Source organism: Thamnophis elegans, chromosome 12 (genome assembly GCF_009769535.1).
Source record: "Thamnophis elegans isolate rThaEle1 chromosome 12, rThaEle1.pri, whole genome shotgun sequence".
Taxonomy (NCBI): domain Eukaryota; kingdom Metazoa; phylum Chordata; class Lepidosauria; order Squamata; family Colubridae; genus Thamnophis; species Thamnophis elegans.
In genome coordinates this window covers 40,154,638-40,170,451 of record NC_045552.1, presented here as the reverse complement: position 1 = coordinate 40,170,451, position 15,814 = coordinate 40,154,638, and the positions used below count along the sequence as shown (strand labels likewise).

General features: G+C 43.3%; 1 protein-coding gene across 1 annotated transcript in view; it reads left to right on the top strand.

The window, feature by feature from the left end:
- Positions 1–13,294, top strand: part of TMEM164 (transmembrane protein 164) — a 46,744-nt gene extending 33,450 nt beyond the window's left edge. The window contains exons 5-7 of the mRNA XM_032228309.1: positions 550–628; positions 8,210–8,310; positions 9,455–13,294. Coding sequence (XP_032084200.1) covers positions 550–628; positions 8,210–8,310; positions 9,455–9,661 — 387 coding nt within the window. The 3' untranslated portion in view covers positions 9,662–13,294. The remainder of the gene's footprint in view (positions 1–549; positions 629–8,209; positions 8,311–9,454) is intronic.
- Positions 13,295–15,814: the final 2,520 nt, after the last annotated feature.

The following is a 15,814-nucleotide window of genomic DNA, read 5'->3' as shown; positions in this document are numbered from 1 at the left end:
TGGTTTTGTGACCATATCATGATAGGCAGAATTCAGTATTCCAGTTTATGTTCAGCACTCTTCAAAGCTGCCATTCTACCATCCTGGCTACTTTTGACTCACCAAGTTTTTATCTAAATAACACTGACCAAGAGGAAAACATCCTTTGCAATGGCTCTTGGGATAGTGCCCCCTCCCTAGAGAAGTGGGAAAGGGTTTAATATTTCCCAAATAGTTGGACCGTTGACTCAGTTGATGGGATCCCGTACTGCGATCATACCCAGAACCACCAATAAGGACGTTTGACTGGGTTAAAAGTATTTGGGGAACGGTGACCAATGGTGGCCGTAAATGTGAAAAATGTTTGCCAGTCACTTTTTGTCAGCCCTGTTGTAATTTTCTACAAATACTAAATGAAGTGTTGTAAGTCGAGGAGTACCTCAATTGAATACAACTGACCTGAAATCGAATCAAAGTTGATCACCTGGTCAAGGAAAATTACTCTGAGCTGAGTGCACACCAGTCTCTATTTATAAATCGGTTCCTTCTTCTTCTTTTTTATTTTTGCAGCTACCTTTTGAATTGGAAATTTATTACATTCAACATATCATGCTCTATGTTGTCCCAATCTACCTGCTACGGAAAGGAGGTACGTATTTTTCAGAATATAAGATGCACTGGAGTATAAGATGCACCAAGATTTTTAAGAGGTAAATTTTAAAAAGTTTTTGCATGCCTCATTTTTTGTGAAAAATGGGGCATGAGAGTTTGAGAGGTATGCAAAGTGCTCCTGGGGGTTGTGGGGGGGAGGGCAAAAACAGGTCTGTTTTTTGCCAAAAAAATGGGCATGAATAGCCTTTAGGAGGCTTATAGAGTGCTCCTGGGGGCTGAGAGGGCAAAAACGAGCAAAAAAACCTACATTTTTTCCGCTCATTTTTGCTCTTCCCCTAAGAGCACTCTGGAAGCCTCCTAAAGGCTATGCACGTCCATTTTTGTGAAGGGGGAGGGGTTTCAGGAGGCCAAAAATGCTGTATTCAGTGTATAAGACGCACCCAGATTTTCACCCTCTTTTTTGAGGGGGGAAGGTGCGGTCTTATACTCTGAAAAATACAGTCTGTCTGTGTGTGGGGCCTTACTGATACTATTTAATTACATCCGGTCTTCCTAGCTAATCAGGACCTCCATCGCTGTTAATTTTGCTCCTCAATTCTTACCAAAGACACTATATTTACAGTTCAGCAATCCAACAAAACTTTAACAAAGCTTTTCACAGTTTAAAAACATAGAACATAGAATCATAGGGCAGGAAGGGACCTTCCTTCTAGTCCAGGAGTCAACAACCTGCAGCTCTGGAGCTGCATGTGGCTCTTTCATTCCTCTGCTGCGGCTCCCTGTCGCCGGTCAGCTCCACAATTAATAGGGCTTTTGGTTAGGGAAGGTAGAGGAAAAAGGATGCCGCGCTAGGAGGAGACTCTATGGTGGGGGACCGGACTTCCAGTTGCCTCCAGAATTGAACAGGGGGCTTTGGCTTAGGCCCTTTGTGGCTCTTTGAGTGTTTAAGGTCCAACCCCCTGCTGAAGGCAGGAGCCTCATACCATCCAGACAAATAGCTATCCAATTTCTTCTTCAAAATCCTCCAGTGATGGAGCACCCACAACTTCTGGAAGCAAGTCATTGCATTGATTCATTGTTCTCACTGCCAGGAAATTTCTCCTTACTTCTAGGTTGGATCTCCCTTTAAACAAGCTTCTTACTCATGACTTCTTCTCTGCCCTCTGGACAAAGGGAGAATCATAGACAAATGAGTCCCCACTCCCAAAAAGAAATGGTAGATGTTTCTGTGTTTGTGAAAGGGCCCCACTGACTTTGCATAAGGACCTCTTCATTTGTTGTCCAACCACTTCTTGGCCAGGAGAACAGGAGAGTTTTCAAACCTGTTTAAGGAGACCTTGGGGTTTCTGCAACTCTCTGCTGCCCTCTGCTGGTGGCCTGCAAACCCTGAACTCCATCTTCAATTAATGTTTGTCAAAGGTGGGGTTGAAATGTGTAATAGGAAAAAAAAAACCCAAATGAATGAAAGCCTAGTTGCCACCACTAACATAGCCTTGATGACCTTATTTGGGGAATATGTTGTTGTGACCTATCTAGGATTAACATGCATAAAATAGGTAGCCATATACCGTGTTTTCCCCAAACTATGACATGTCCTGATAATAAGGCCATGCCATATTTTTCGGGTGGGCAAAAATATACGCCCTCCCCCGAAAATAAGTCCCCTGGACAACCCCCCTCTCTAGCCAGGCAGAGTGCCACTCACCAACCTAATGATATCCTGAAGGTGCCAAGCCGCAGGAGCCGGAGGGGAGGAGGGAAAGGTGCTCACATTGCTTGCCGCCTTCGGGATACTGCTTGGTTGGTGAGTGACGCTGTGCCAAGCTGGAGCGGGGGGTGGGTGGGTGGGTTGCTGGGTGGCTGCTCTCACAAGCAGCCGCCCGGCAACCCCCCTTTCCAGCTGGGCAGAATGTCACTCACCGACCCAGTAATATCCCAAAGGTGCTAAGCCGCGTGGCGCTCTGCTCGGCTGGAAAGGGAGGTTGCGCAAGCGCCTGTTCCGTCCCCAGCTCAAGTGCATCCCAGCCTCACCATGCCCTGACCCAGCTCTCCCTGCCGGAACCCAACAGCCAGCCCACAACCATAGAGTGTAGTCCTGGAGCGGCCGCTGCCGGAAGATTCAGCAGCGGATCTCCGCAGTTTGGAAGCCGGTTATGCTTGGAGCGCAGTGGTGGGAGGGAGAGCTGGGCCAGGGCATGGTCAGGCTGGGAGGCATGTGAGGTGGGGCAGAACAGGCGCTCGCGCAATCTCCCTTTCCAGCTGGACAGAGCACCACGCGGCTTAGCACCTTTGGGATATTACTGGGTCGGTGAGTGGCGCTCTGCCCGGCTAGAAAATGAGATTGCCGGGCAGCTGCTTGTAAACATAGTCACCTCATGACTTTGTTGCACTGCTGTGACAGCGCAACACAGCCGTTTGCCCCTGAGGCTATGCCTAGCTCTTCGGGCGCCCGCTCACAACCTCAAACCAATACACCCCCCCGATAATAAGGCCCAAGCAACACTTGAGGGGGGGTGTCAAAAGAAAATAAGACTCTGACTTATTTTTGGGGAAACACGCTATGTCCAAATCAGGTGTGATTTCCAGCAGAGACTACTCCCGGTTTGCTCAGGGACGCGCCGCACACCCGGGCACATGTGCATTACAACTAAAATTGCTCTGTGCATGCACAGAAGCAAAAAACAAGATGGCACCTCTGTAGGGAGAACCGGTTCAGGGACGTGGCAGGCCTGGGTCGCTGCTGGTTCCAGTGACCCAGGCCACTAAGTTACTACCGGTTTGGCTAAACCGGTCCAAACCACTAGGAACTCACCATTGGTCCAAATCACCTGAAGGCAGGACAACCAACAAGGAGAGAAGCAACGTAGAACTGAGGAGAAATTTCCTGACAGTTAGAACAATGAATCAGTGGAACAACTTGCCTCCAGAAGTTGTGAATGCTCCAACACTGGAAGTCCTTAAGAAGATGTTGGATAGCCATTTGTTCAGAATGTCTATGGAGATGCTCAGTCATCCAGGTGATGGTTGTCCTAAAACTGCTTTTTCAAGTGACAGCTGAACTTTCTGATTTTTCCTTTGAAGACGTTTCGCTTCTCATCCAAGAAGCTTCTTCAGCTCTGCCGGGATGATGGGGAATGGAAGGGTTTATACTCCTGTCTTCCAACCCTATGATTCTAGTGTTCTATCTATGGGAAGGTTCTCAACAGTGGAGTGGTTCATATTTCTCATAACTACCCTGTTTCCCTGAAAATAAGACTTCCCCGGTAATAAGCCCAATTGGACTTTTGAGTGCATAGGCTAAAATAAGCCCTCCCCCGAAAATAAGCCCTCCCTGAAAATAAGCCCTCCCTGAAAATATTGCAACACAGCAGCAGCCATGAGGTGACCACACTCGTCCCCTCCTGCACCTCAAAAATAATAAGACCTTCCTGAAAATAAGCCCAAGCGCTTATTTTGCAGGTCAAAAAAATCGTGGCACGACAAAACCGCGGTCCACTAAAGCACGCCCGATTAAAGCGCGTACCTGACGTCATCAGCAACGCGACAAATAAAATTAAAAATAAATTAAATTAAAATTAAAATAAAATTAAAGCAAGCCGATTCACATAAAGGTAAGGGTTAGGTTTAGGGTTAGGGTTAGGTTAAGGGTTAGGGTTAGGTTTAGGGTTACGTTAAGCATTAGGGTTAGGTTTAAGGTTAGGTTAAGGGTTAGCGTTAGGTTTAGCGTTAGGTTAAGGGTTAGGTTTAGGGTTAGGTTTAGGGTTAGGGTTAGGGTTAGGTTAAGGGTTAGGCTTAGGCTTAGGTTTAGGGTTAGGTTTGGGGGGGGTTAGGTTTAGATTTACGCGTTAATTTTAAATTTACCGCTCACAGGGTGCTGTTTTTGTCGTGCTGTGATGACGTCACGTACGCGCTTTCGTCGAGCGCGCTTTCGTCTACCGCGGTTTTGTGGTGGAACCAAAAAAATTAGACCCTGTCTTATTTTCAGGGAAACATGGTACCATGAACAATATAAATCCTCAGCCATATAAATTTTCTAAACAAACAAACAAAAAGGATCTTGGCGGCAAGATCCAGGAACTCAGGCTCTGGATCTCGTCCACCTCCTATGGATTTCTTTGAGATCTGTTGAGTACCTGATGTAGTAGGATGTTCTTTTGAAATTGTGATTTTTCCTCCTATTTTGAAAGCTTGAAATTTGCTATGAAGGTCTCAGCAGAGCTTAAATACAAACCATCACTTACCAAATATATGTGACTCCATTCAGATTTCTGCTAAGCTGTGGTGAAGTTTCTCTAGTATTGATTTAGAAAAAGGAATTTGCCTCCGAAGATTGTGCTAACCATTTTTCTGCAGGTAATCCTCAACTTACAACCACAGTTGGGAATAGAATTTCCACTGCTACATAAGGCAGTTGTTAAATGAGTCTCACTCTGTTTCGCAGCATTTTGTTGTTGTTGTGAATTGTTAAGCTAATGATTGCAGCTTTTACTGAATCATTTGGACTTTAAATAAATCTGCTTTCCCTCATTGGCTTTGCTTGTCGGAAACTGGCCGAGACAGTTTATGGCCGGGATGGTGAACCTATAGCGCACCTGGCCGAAGTGGCACATGGAGGCGTGTCACCTGGCATGGGCGGTGTTCACCCGTTCCACTTCTGGGTTTTTGGCGGGCATATGTGCGTGACAATCAGCTAGCCTTTGTGCGTGTGACAGTGCTGTAAACTAGAAGAGCTGATCTTCCGTTTTCCGGTGTGAGAATGCGTGCTGGCCAGCTGATCGTTGGCGCGCATGCACGCCAGTAACTGGAAGATTGGCTGGCTGGCACGTATGCACACTCCAGAAACTGGAAGTTCACTTTCTGGCGCATGCATGCCCCCTGGGCAGTTCCTCTTCCGGGTCTCGGCCCAGACATGCACACTTGCTGCCAAAAAGGTTTGCCATCACTGGTATATGTTGCTCATGTGACCCTGGGATGCTGCAACTTTCGTAAATGCATGCCTGGTTGCAAGTGCCCCAATTTTGATCGTGTGACTCTAAGGATGCTGCAGTGGTTGTGAGTGCAAGAATTGGTCATAAGTCACATTTTTCAATGTTGAAAATTTTGTTGTTAAACAAATGGTGGTAAGTGGAGGGTTGGCTGCAATGATTCCCGGAGAATTTTGAGTTAGGCTAGGAAGAAAAAAAATGTAATAGGAAGAAAAAAAATGTAATTTCAGCTCTTCTCAACCGTCTCTCTCCCCTCCACTCTTCCTTTTTACCCATTTCCCAGATGAGTAGTTACTGGTCTCCATTCAATGCTTTTCCACTCTATGTGGAGAAGGAATTTCTATCTGGAGAGACATCAAAGAGGGAAGAGAAAGCATTTCTGAGCCGAAATTCAAAAGCTCAGAATGGGGGCCATTAACGCTTGGAAAAATAAGCATGTAGATTTCTTTTCCAGCTGGCTTGTTTGCCAGGAATTTCCCTGGGCTTTTTCCCTGGGCTTCACAATGCATTGTTTGAAAGCTCCTGCCTTCAAACCAGATGTTTCTGGAGCATGTCTAGAAGGGTTAAGCAAACTTTCTAGTTAACTGTTTCTAGAGCAATGCACCAAATTGTCATTAGTGAGGCATGCAAGAACTTCCTACAAGGGGTCCTTGACAGAGCACCACCATTTGAGTCCCAAATTTGTGTTGCTAAGCAAGACAGTTGTTAAGCGAGTCCCATTTTATGACCTTTTTGCCATAGTTAAGCGAATTGCTGCAGTCGTTAGGTGAATCATGAGGTTGTTAAGTGAATCAGCCCCTCCCCATTGACTTATCGGAAGCCAGCTAGGTTAAAAATGGTGATTGCATGAAGTGAAACCGCCATAAATAAATGCCAGTTGCCAAGTGCCTAAATTTTGATCACATGACCATGGGAATGCTGCAACGGTTGTGTGCATGAAAGTGTGAAAGTCACTTTTTTCAGTGTCGCTGCAAACTTTGGACCGTCACTAAACAAGTTGGTTGTAAGTTGAGGACTACCTCTGAAGGAAAATACTGCATCAGTCCAAATAATGGGGGAGGATTACACAAATTTCTCAAATAGACACTCCTCCTGATTCACATGAATTCAGGTAGTCCTTGACTTACAACCGTTCGTTAAATGACCATTCAAAGTTACAACACTGAAAAAAGTGACTTATGAATGTTTTTCACACTTAACAGCTGGGTTATTATAACTGCAGGCATTCGCTTAATAACTTTGGCAGGAAAAGTTGGAAAGTGGGGCAAAACTCTCGTAACAATTGTCTTGTTTAACATAAATGTTGGGGTCAATTACGGTCGTAAGTGCAGGACAGTGGTGGGTTTCAAATTTTTTTAGAACTTCTGTAGGTGTGGCCTGCTTTGTGGGAGTGGCTTGCCGGCCATGTTACCGGGTGGGAGTGGCTTGCCTGCCATGTGACTGAATGGGAGTGACTTGCCAGCCATGTGACTGAGTGGGAGTGACTTGCCAGCTATGTGATTGGGTGGTCATGCCCAACTTGTAAAATGTGGTGAAACTCACTTAACAACGCTCTTGCTTAGCAATCAAAATGTTGGCTCAGGAACTCTGGCATTGAAGTGTGCAAGTGTTAAAGCTGTCAAGTTACAAGACCCTTGCACCCCTAACCCTTTAGAAAAAAAAAACCCCAGGGCTGTTCTTGACAGCTTTAAGACTTGTGGATTTCAACTCCCAGAATTCCTCCTCTCGCTCTTCATCTTGATGATGTGCGGACGGACGGGGGGAGGGAGCTGGAACCAGTTCTAAATGGCACTGTAGATTTGTGGAACCTCTTCCATAGAAGAGGTTAGAACTGGCAGGAACCCACCCCTGGTGCAGGACCACCTGTAGTTGCAACTTTGGTCACCAAATGAATGGCCATGAGTAGAGGACTAACCGTAGTCTGGCTGAATGAGGCTGTGTATTTCATTAACTTTCCTGCCTGCTCTGGCATTGACTTGAGGCTGTGGTCCTGGTTTGCTGAAATACAGGTAGTCCTCCACTTACAACAGTTCACTTAGTGACCAAAGTTACGTTGTCATTGAAAAAAGTGAGTTATGACCATTTTTTACATTTACGACTGTTGCAACAGCCCTATGGTGATATGATTTACATTTGGATGTTTGACAACTGACTCACATTTATGACGGTTGCGTCATGTGATTCACCTTTTGCAACCTTCTGACAAGCCAGAACAATGGGGAAGCCAGATTCACTTAACAACTGTGTTACTAATTTAACAACTTCAGTGAATCACTTAACAAATGTGACAAGAAAAGTCGTAAAATGGGAGCAAAACTCACCCAACAAACTTCTTACTTAGCAACATAAATTTTGGGCTCGGTTGTGGTCATAAATTGAGGACTGTAGTAAGGGATTAGTGTGCAAACTTTTTCAAGCCAGGAGCCAGCCATGGTTTTCTCATTATCTTGAAATGTTTGCAGAAATCTTTGGCATTCAATCTGGTCTACAACAGAGGTATTTCTACCACCTTATGTTTTCTATTGCAATAATCTTGGATTTTCAGGGTGAAAATTGATACGTCGTTAAAGAAAGAATGGTGCCCACCTTGAAATAGCAGAAAACAATTTTCTCTTTTTCTCTCTTTCTAAAAGGTGTTTACACTCCTGAGCCATCCTGGAATTTTTGGTGGGCCTTGCTCTCCACTGGATTGATGTTTGTTTACCACTACACTTTTTTACAGATCTTGGGACTCGTAAGTCAATTTACTTATATGGATTGTAGATCTCACTTTGGGCTGTATACGGGTAGGTTTAGTAAAAAAAAAAATACCAATGGAGCAGGTAAGCAAAGAAAAAAACAAACCCAGAAGATGTAGCTTGGAGAAAAGAGAAAAGAATTCTTGTTTTAAATGATCTAGCCAAATAGATTAAACAGAGGAAACTGCATTGTGTTAATAAGCTTCAGAATTACATCTGTTTGAGGGTGTTGTTTGGGTGTAAACTGGGGTGCCAGACAGTGGTGGGATTCAATTTTTTTTTACTGCCAGTTCTGTGGGTGTGGCTTGGTGGGCGTGGCAAAGGAAGGATACTGCAAAATCTCCATTCGCTCCCCACTCCAGGGGAAGGATACTGTAAAATCTCCATTCCTTCTGCACTCCAGGGGAAGGATACTGCAAAATCCCCATTCCCTTCCCACTCCAGGGAAAGGATACTGCAAAATCCCCATTCCCTCCCCACTCCAGGGGAAGGATACTGTAAAATCTCCATTCCCTCTGCATTCCAGGGGAAGGATACTGTAAAATTTCCATTCCTTCTGCACTCCAGGGGAAGGATACTGCAAAATCCCCATTCCCTTCCCACTCCAGGGGAAGGATACTGCAAAATCTCCATTCGCTCCCCACTCCAGGGGAAGGATACTGCAAAATCCTCATTCCTTCCCCACTCCAGGGGAAGGATACTGTAAAATCTCCATTCCCTCTGCATTCCAGGGGAAGGATACTGTAAAATCTCCATTCCTTTTGCACTCCAGGGGAAGGATACTGCAAAATCCCCATTCCATTCTGATCAGTTGGGACTCGGGAGGAAGAGAATAGATGGGGGTGGGACCAGTCAGAGGTGGGATTTATTGGTTCTCCAAACTACTCAAAATTTCTGCTACGGTTCTGCAGAACTTGTCAGAACCTGCTGAATACCACTTCTGGTGCCAGAGGAGACAACGACATATTTCAGATTCACAGTCACTATGGATAGTGAGATGGGTGATATATGGATTTAATAAATAAATATTTAAGGACTGGGAACATTACTACTTTTCTCAGAGTAGGGCAAATTGGTGTAAGAGAGTATAAAGACATTTTTTTTTGTAAAAAAAATCCATCTTTTCTCCTGCTCTTCTAGATCACGGAAGTGAACTTGAACAACATGTTGTGCCCGGCTATTTCCGACCCTTTCTATGGCCCTTGGTATAGAATCTGGGCATCGGGACACCAGTCCATCATGACCATGTTCCATGGAAAACTCATACTTTTCCTTTTCTATTATGCTGCCCGTTTCTTTAAACTCAGTGTGGAAGTACGATGCTCTCCGGCTAAGAAAGTATCCTGAAACTCCATCCTGGTTCTTCTTTGTTGAAGGATCTTGAGGAGAGCCTTTATATTTGGGGTTGGAGAAGAACACTGCCTATATTGTTTTTGATTCCATTCTTCTATTATGACATCAGATTTATCGTCCCAATGTTCCATTGAATCTTCGTGACCTATAGGATGGCGAAGCACGTGGGCTTATTTACAAAAGAAGCCACAAGTAGACTTCAACTTTTGATCTTGCCACCTTAGACCTTTGGAGTTTCAGATGTCCGTCATATCAAGGACTGTGGTTGATGGAAAGCACTATTCTCTTTGCTCATGACTTCAGTGACTTTTCCTCCCTTATGGCAGCTCTTAGGTTTTACCTTCAGCACAGAACCCCTCCTTGTCTCATGTAGACTTTGAGGGTGAATAGTATTGGGTGCTTCTTCACTATCAGCGTAGACGCGAAGGTTCTTTGCGTGGTTGAAATTTGGTTAAACATATAGGGAACAATAACACTGCCAAACACTGCCTTCTGAAACTCCCGAAAGTTTTAGCTGAAGCCTGCTCAGATGCCATCATATCTGCGGGCACCTCCCAGATTGTTTCTATCTAAATTAGTTGGTGGGGGAAAAAACTTAATTGCTGGATTAAGATTTAGGAGATGGATTTGTCTCAGTTAAAGGCACCGACCAAGAAAATCTGCCAATTTGGAGTTGGACTCTATGTCATAGCTAAGTATACTTACATAAATGTATTACACGTTGTACATACATGTATTCAATGTTATGTCCACACACACATATATATCAACTACCCCCTTGTAGGATACTCCAGAAAAAAGCATATTCTTCATCCATGATTCACCATCTAGCACTATCTATCACAGGGTTCCTCAAACGTGGCAACTTTAAGACTTGTGGACTTCAACTCCCAGAATTCTCCAGCCAGCATGCTGGCTGGAGAATTCTAGGAGTTGAAAGTTCACAAGCTTAAAGTTGCCACGTTTGAGGACCCCTGATCTAGCAAGACTGCTGGATGAGAGTCCGGCAGACCAACATATCTGGAGATCCTTGGGGAAACAGCACAAATTCAGGTTTGGCTGAAGTAGCCAACCTGCGAAAGTCATCCTTCAGAGACATTGAGGAATAATTTTCTTTTCCGCATTGGTGTAAATTGGAGAAAAGTAACCCTCAGAAGCCGAATCTCTAGCTTTCGGAGTTGTCGCTGTGATAGTTGTTCTGAATTAGATCCTGGCTCCTCTTTTTGTCCCATCCCAGCCAGAGTCTCCAGTTGTATTGCCTTACAAGTCCCATGTTGGGCATCCTTTGATACCTCAAGCAGAGATAATTTGCCTTAAGGTCAACCTTATCTGCTCTTTCCACCTGAATGGGGGAAGTAATGGGGTGGGGTGGGGTGGGTACTCACCATGAAGAACTTCAAAAGTAATTATGAATATAATTCCAGTTGACCAAAACTTGAATCTCATTCCAGTTTGATCAGATAATTAATCTTCTTCTTGGGGGGCTTTATAGATCTTGGTGGTTTTGTTTTTTAATGTATTCGTAGCTGTTGAGACATTTTGTGAATATTTGACTGTGAATATTCTTTAGTTGCCCCATTTCTATCCGAAGAGAGAGTTCCTGCTATGCTGCCCAGTGGGAAATCTCATCTCTGTTTCTTGGGCCAAATTCCTCATGTCAAATCCCCAGTGGGGCCCTGGGGAGCGAGGTGTCTTCTTCTGCTGCTTTGATGAATCTTGATGTTTACTCTTTGACGTGGCATATTTAAACAGATATATGTACGTGCAATGAAATTTCTAGACGTGAATAACATAGTCACAGTGTTTTTGTGCTTGTGTGAGAGTGTGTGTGTGAGACAGTTGTTCTGGGCTCCTTCTATATAGAACCATAAAACTTACAAGGAGATTGCGCATCTGTTTTAAATCGTGACTATTGACTTTTCTTTTTCTTTTTCAAAGCCAAGAATTAGCTAGGGCGGGTTTCTTATTTGGATCTGCCAATGAAAGTGATCTCTGTATTCCTACTGTGATCTCAGTGATCAATCTAGTCCTATTCTTTGATTCTGTGCCATATTTATCATCCAGACTATGGCCTTAGTTTTTTCTAGACCATGCAACTAGTCTGTGGGTGCCTCTTGCTCGTCAAAGAGGTGCCACTTGTCTTCTTTCCAGATCATACAATAGCCGAGATGTTTTTTAAAAAAAACATTATTCTGTGTCCTGTTTTCGAGTGCAGGTTATTTGAGGAAAAAGCTGCCTTGCTAGCACAACAGATTGGGAAATTTCTTTTTAAGCCGCTTGGAGAGTTTTTCTTCTACGTGCCCCCTGGATAAATAGACCAGGGGGCCTGTAAACCTCTTTTGGGGGAGCATTTCCTTTCGTTCTGAGATTTGGCAGAGCTGGGGAGGCTGTTTGATCCAAGTTACAACTTCTGTGAACTAGATTTTTGGCTCTGGGCTGTAGCAATCAGATCCTGGAGAGATTAGGGACTGCTGGTGCCAGATCTGTACAGAGGTTGAAAGCCTCGTTTGATAAAAATAGCACCTTCGGCAGGAAAGATAGCTAATATTCTTTGTTCTGGGATTTTTCTTGTTCCTTTTTCTAAATTTAAGATGGCGAGCTTTATTGGGGGGGAGGGGAATGTAGCAGCAGGACATTATCGCCTTCCATTCTGAATTTTTAAGATTAATCCAGTGTCCTTTGTGGCGCCCCAGTCAGACACGATCTTTGTAAAGATGGTGAAGTGCCAAGAAAGAAGTTGCTATATTCCCTTCTTGAAATGGAAGAGTGGAAGGATTTCCCATGCAGGGGTGAAAAATGCAGTTAGAGGGCTACACATTTTAATTTATAGATTGATTGGCGGAAGGGAATAATAGCAGCAGCATAAATCGTTTAACCTGAAGAGAGAAGGATTTGCAGATCACATCCCTTTTGGCCTCCTCCAAACTAAAAACCCTGTGTGGTTACTCTCGTTTAATGGTGCCTGGCAGCTTTCGTTGGCCTGTGCTAAATTCTTTGAATGAAAGGTTGGCTAGAAGCATCCTGGAATGAGACTTGAAAAAAGCTGCAAGCAGAGATTGTCATGGAGGCCAAAGACAGAGCCTAGGAAAGCTTTGGTCCTCTCCCTTCTAGCATCCTCATCTCCATCACCTCCTCTTTTTTTCCATAAAGTCTGGGAAGAATCTTAAGTTGGCTTCCACCAATTGTTTCTATCTATTGGGTATGGAATCCTTCGGTGTTGGCTTTCCTGTGTTTTTAACATCTTGTATGATTGTTGAGCCCAAGGTTGCTCATGGTTTCCATTTATGGCTGTAGAACGTCTTGGAATTACAGTCAAATGTTGTCTTTTGAAGACCGCCATTAACGGGCGATTGGCTTGTGTGCACTTTTAACGTCGAGTACCTCAGTGAAGCTGCCTTTTGTGGCCTGCATCAGTTTTGAAACTTTCTCATCATGGAAATTGAGTGTGCTTTGGGGAAAAAAAAATCAGAACTGAATTCTCCTGTCATAGCCAAAAGGCACAAACACTCAATGTGCGTCAGATTCACACTGGTTTTATCTACACCTGGGCAAAGTTGGGTTCCTACTGGTTTGGACTGGCTCGGGTGAACCGGCAGTGACCCAGGCCTGCCATGCCCCTGAACTGGTTCTCTTATGGGCCCGCCATCTTGATTTTCGGTTCTAAGAACAATTGTAATTGCACAGATTTTTTTAAATGTTGCACGTGCACAGACCTATTTTTGTGCCAATGTGCAAAAAGGCGAGTGTGAGCAAAGCAAGCCCATGTGCACAAAATTTTTGCGCACATCAAACTGGCAGTAATGCTGGGAGCAACATACCCCTGCACCTGAAGTTGTGCAAAGGGATGAGATATACTGCCATTAACTTTCCGTGATGGAAGAATATTTTTTTTAAAGATTTATTTTTCCAAGCAGGACCTTTTCAAAGGAGTTTTTGTGGCGCCTCAGGGCTGGAAGTTTCTTGAATTGCTGTAATTTTACTTAAACATGTGGCTGTTACAAACAGCTAAGATGTTTGGCTCTTGCAAATCTGGGAAATTGGAAGTTTATTGGTGTTGCTGTAGCTATCTGAAATGTTCCTTTTCTTCTAGTGTCTTAGTTCAGTTGGCAGCTTGGCAAAAAAACAAACATAACCTTGGTCTTCGTGGACATACAATCTTTTCTTGTTTTCCTAGTCAAAATAGCCTTCAAATGTTGTAGCGTTTTAGCTCATTCTGCCCATCAAGGGATAGTCAAAAGTACAATTATTTCCACTTTTGGTGAATTAAAAATAGAATTGCCCACTAAGATCATTTTATTAAGATATTTTTGAAAAACAAAATGATTTTTTAAAAAAATGTAAAAGTCATTTTCCAACAAAATTGTGTATTTGGGTTTATGGCTATGTAAGAATTTGTCTCAAATGTTTTTTTTTTCTATTTCAAAATAAAATGTTTGTGGAAAAAAAAACCTGCTTATGTTTTGTTTCAGGGAGATAAATATTTTATACCAATGGTTGTTAACTCAAATTTAATCCCTTGGTGCTAACTTCAACATGGTGGATGGTTGGGCAGATTAGACTTCTGTCAGCTTCAGTATTGGAAATCCTGCTGTGAGCAATAGGTTGGGCTAGAAGACTTCCAAGGTCTCTTTCAACCTTAATATTCTATGTATTCCAAAGAACCCAACCTATTAGAATGATGTCTATTGCATTTCTTAAATGCAACCACCTCCTTCAGGATGTACAACTACCATATTTTTCAGAGTATAAGACGCTCCAAAGTATAAGACACACTTACTGTGTTTCCCTGAAAATAAGACAGGGTCTTGTTTTCTTTTGACCCCCAAAATAAGCGGTTGACCTTATTTTCGGGAGGTCTTATTATTTTTGAGGTGCAGGAGGCAGCAAGTGTGGTCCCCTCATGGCTGCTGCTGTGTTGCAATATTTTTGGGGAGGGCTTATTTTTTGGGGAGGGCTTATTTTAGTGCATGCGCTCCAAAGCCCGATTGGGCTTATTATCTGGGAAGATCTTATTTTCAGGGAAACAGAGTAGTTTTGGGTGAGGAAAACAAGGGGGAAAAATCTGCCTCTGCCTCCCAGCAATTTGCCTCCTTGCAGCAAACAGCACAGATGATATACAGAGTTTGTGGTGTTATATTTGAGACTATACTTGCACAGATGCTGTTAAAATTGATGTGGCTTTCTGGAAGTATACATTATTCTCTGCTATTTAAAAGAAGCTGCAATAGCACTGGGCCTCTTCAGATCAAACATTTATTTTAAAAAGCTGTTTTGTTTTGTTGTCTAGAATAATAATAAAGTAGTCTTTAAAAAATAAGTCTAATAATTTGAACATTCTATAGGCATTTATAGTTACTGACTTCCTCCTTGCAACAAGCAGCAAACAGCCTGTTTCAGTTTAGCCTGATTAGCACAAGAAAAAAAATCTGCCTCTTGCTCCCAGCAATTTGCCTCCTTACAGCAAAAAGCCTATTTCACTTTCAATTTCAGCCTCCCGATGATCAGCTGTTTCAGGCTGCAGGGATTTCCATAGCCTATTGCAGTCTCTGCAAGCCCCATTTTTCAATTTGCTGCAAGGAGGTAAATTGCTGAGAGGCAGAGGCCAAAGGGTGGGGGGCTGGGGCTACATTCAGTGAATAAAGCGCACCCACATTTTCACCTTTCTTTGTGTGTGTGTCTGTCTCATACTCCGAAAAATACAATAGTTTGTTTTCATTCTAGCCACTTTTATACAGATACATCTCTGATCCAAGTCACTTTTTTCCAATGCTGTTGTAACTTTGAAGTGGTTGTAAGTCAAGGACTATCTGTAAACTTCCCTAAAGTTTATTTCAATCCTCTCTAAGGGGTGGGGTGGGGCTTTTCTAGATCCTGTCATCCCTTCTGGTTGACGGCAACCAGATCTAAAACTTAAGGCAAGGCATCAGAGTGCAAGGAAACCATTAATACAAGCAGCTGCGATTTTTCCTCATTTTATTGGGTAAATGATTTAAAAGGTAATAACAATAGTGTTAAAACTACTACAATATCTTTCCACAGCCATATCTCACAGACCCACAAATTACCTTCTAAAGTAGTTTATTTTATTTTTTTTGCTTTTTCCTCATTTTTACCTTTAAGCCATACTTATAAAATGCCCGTTTAAAA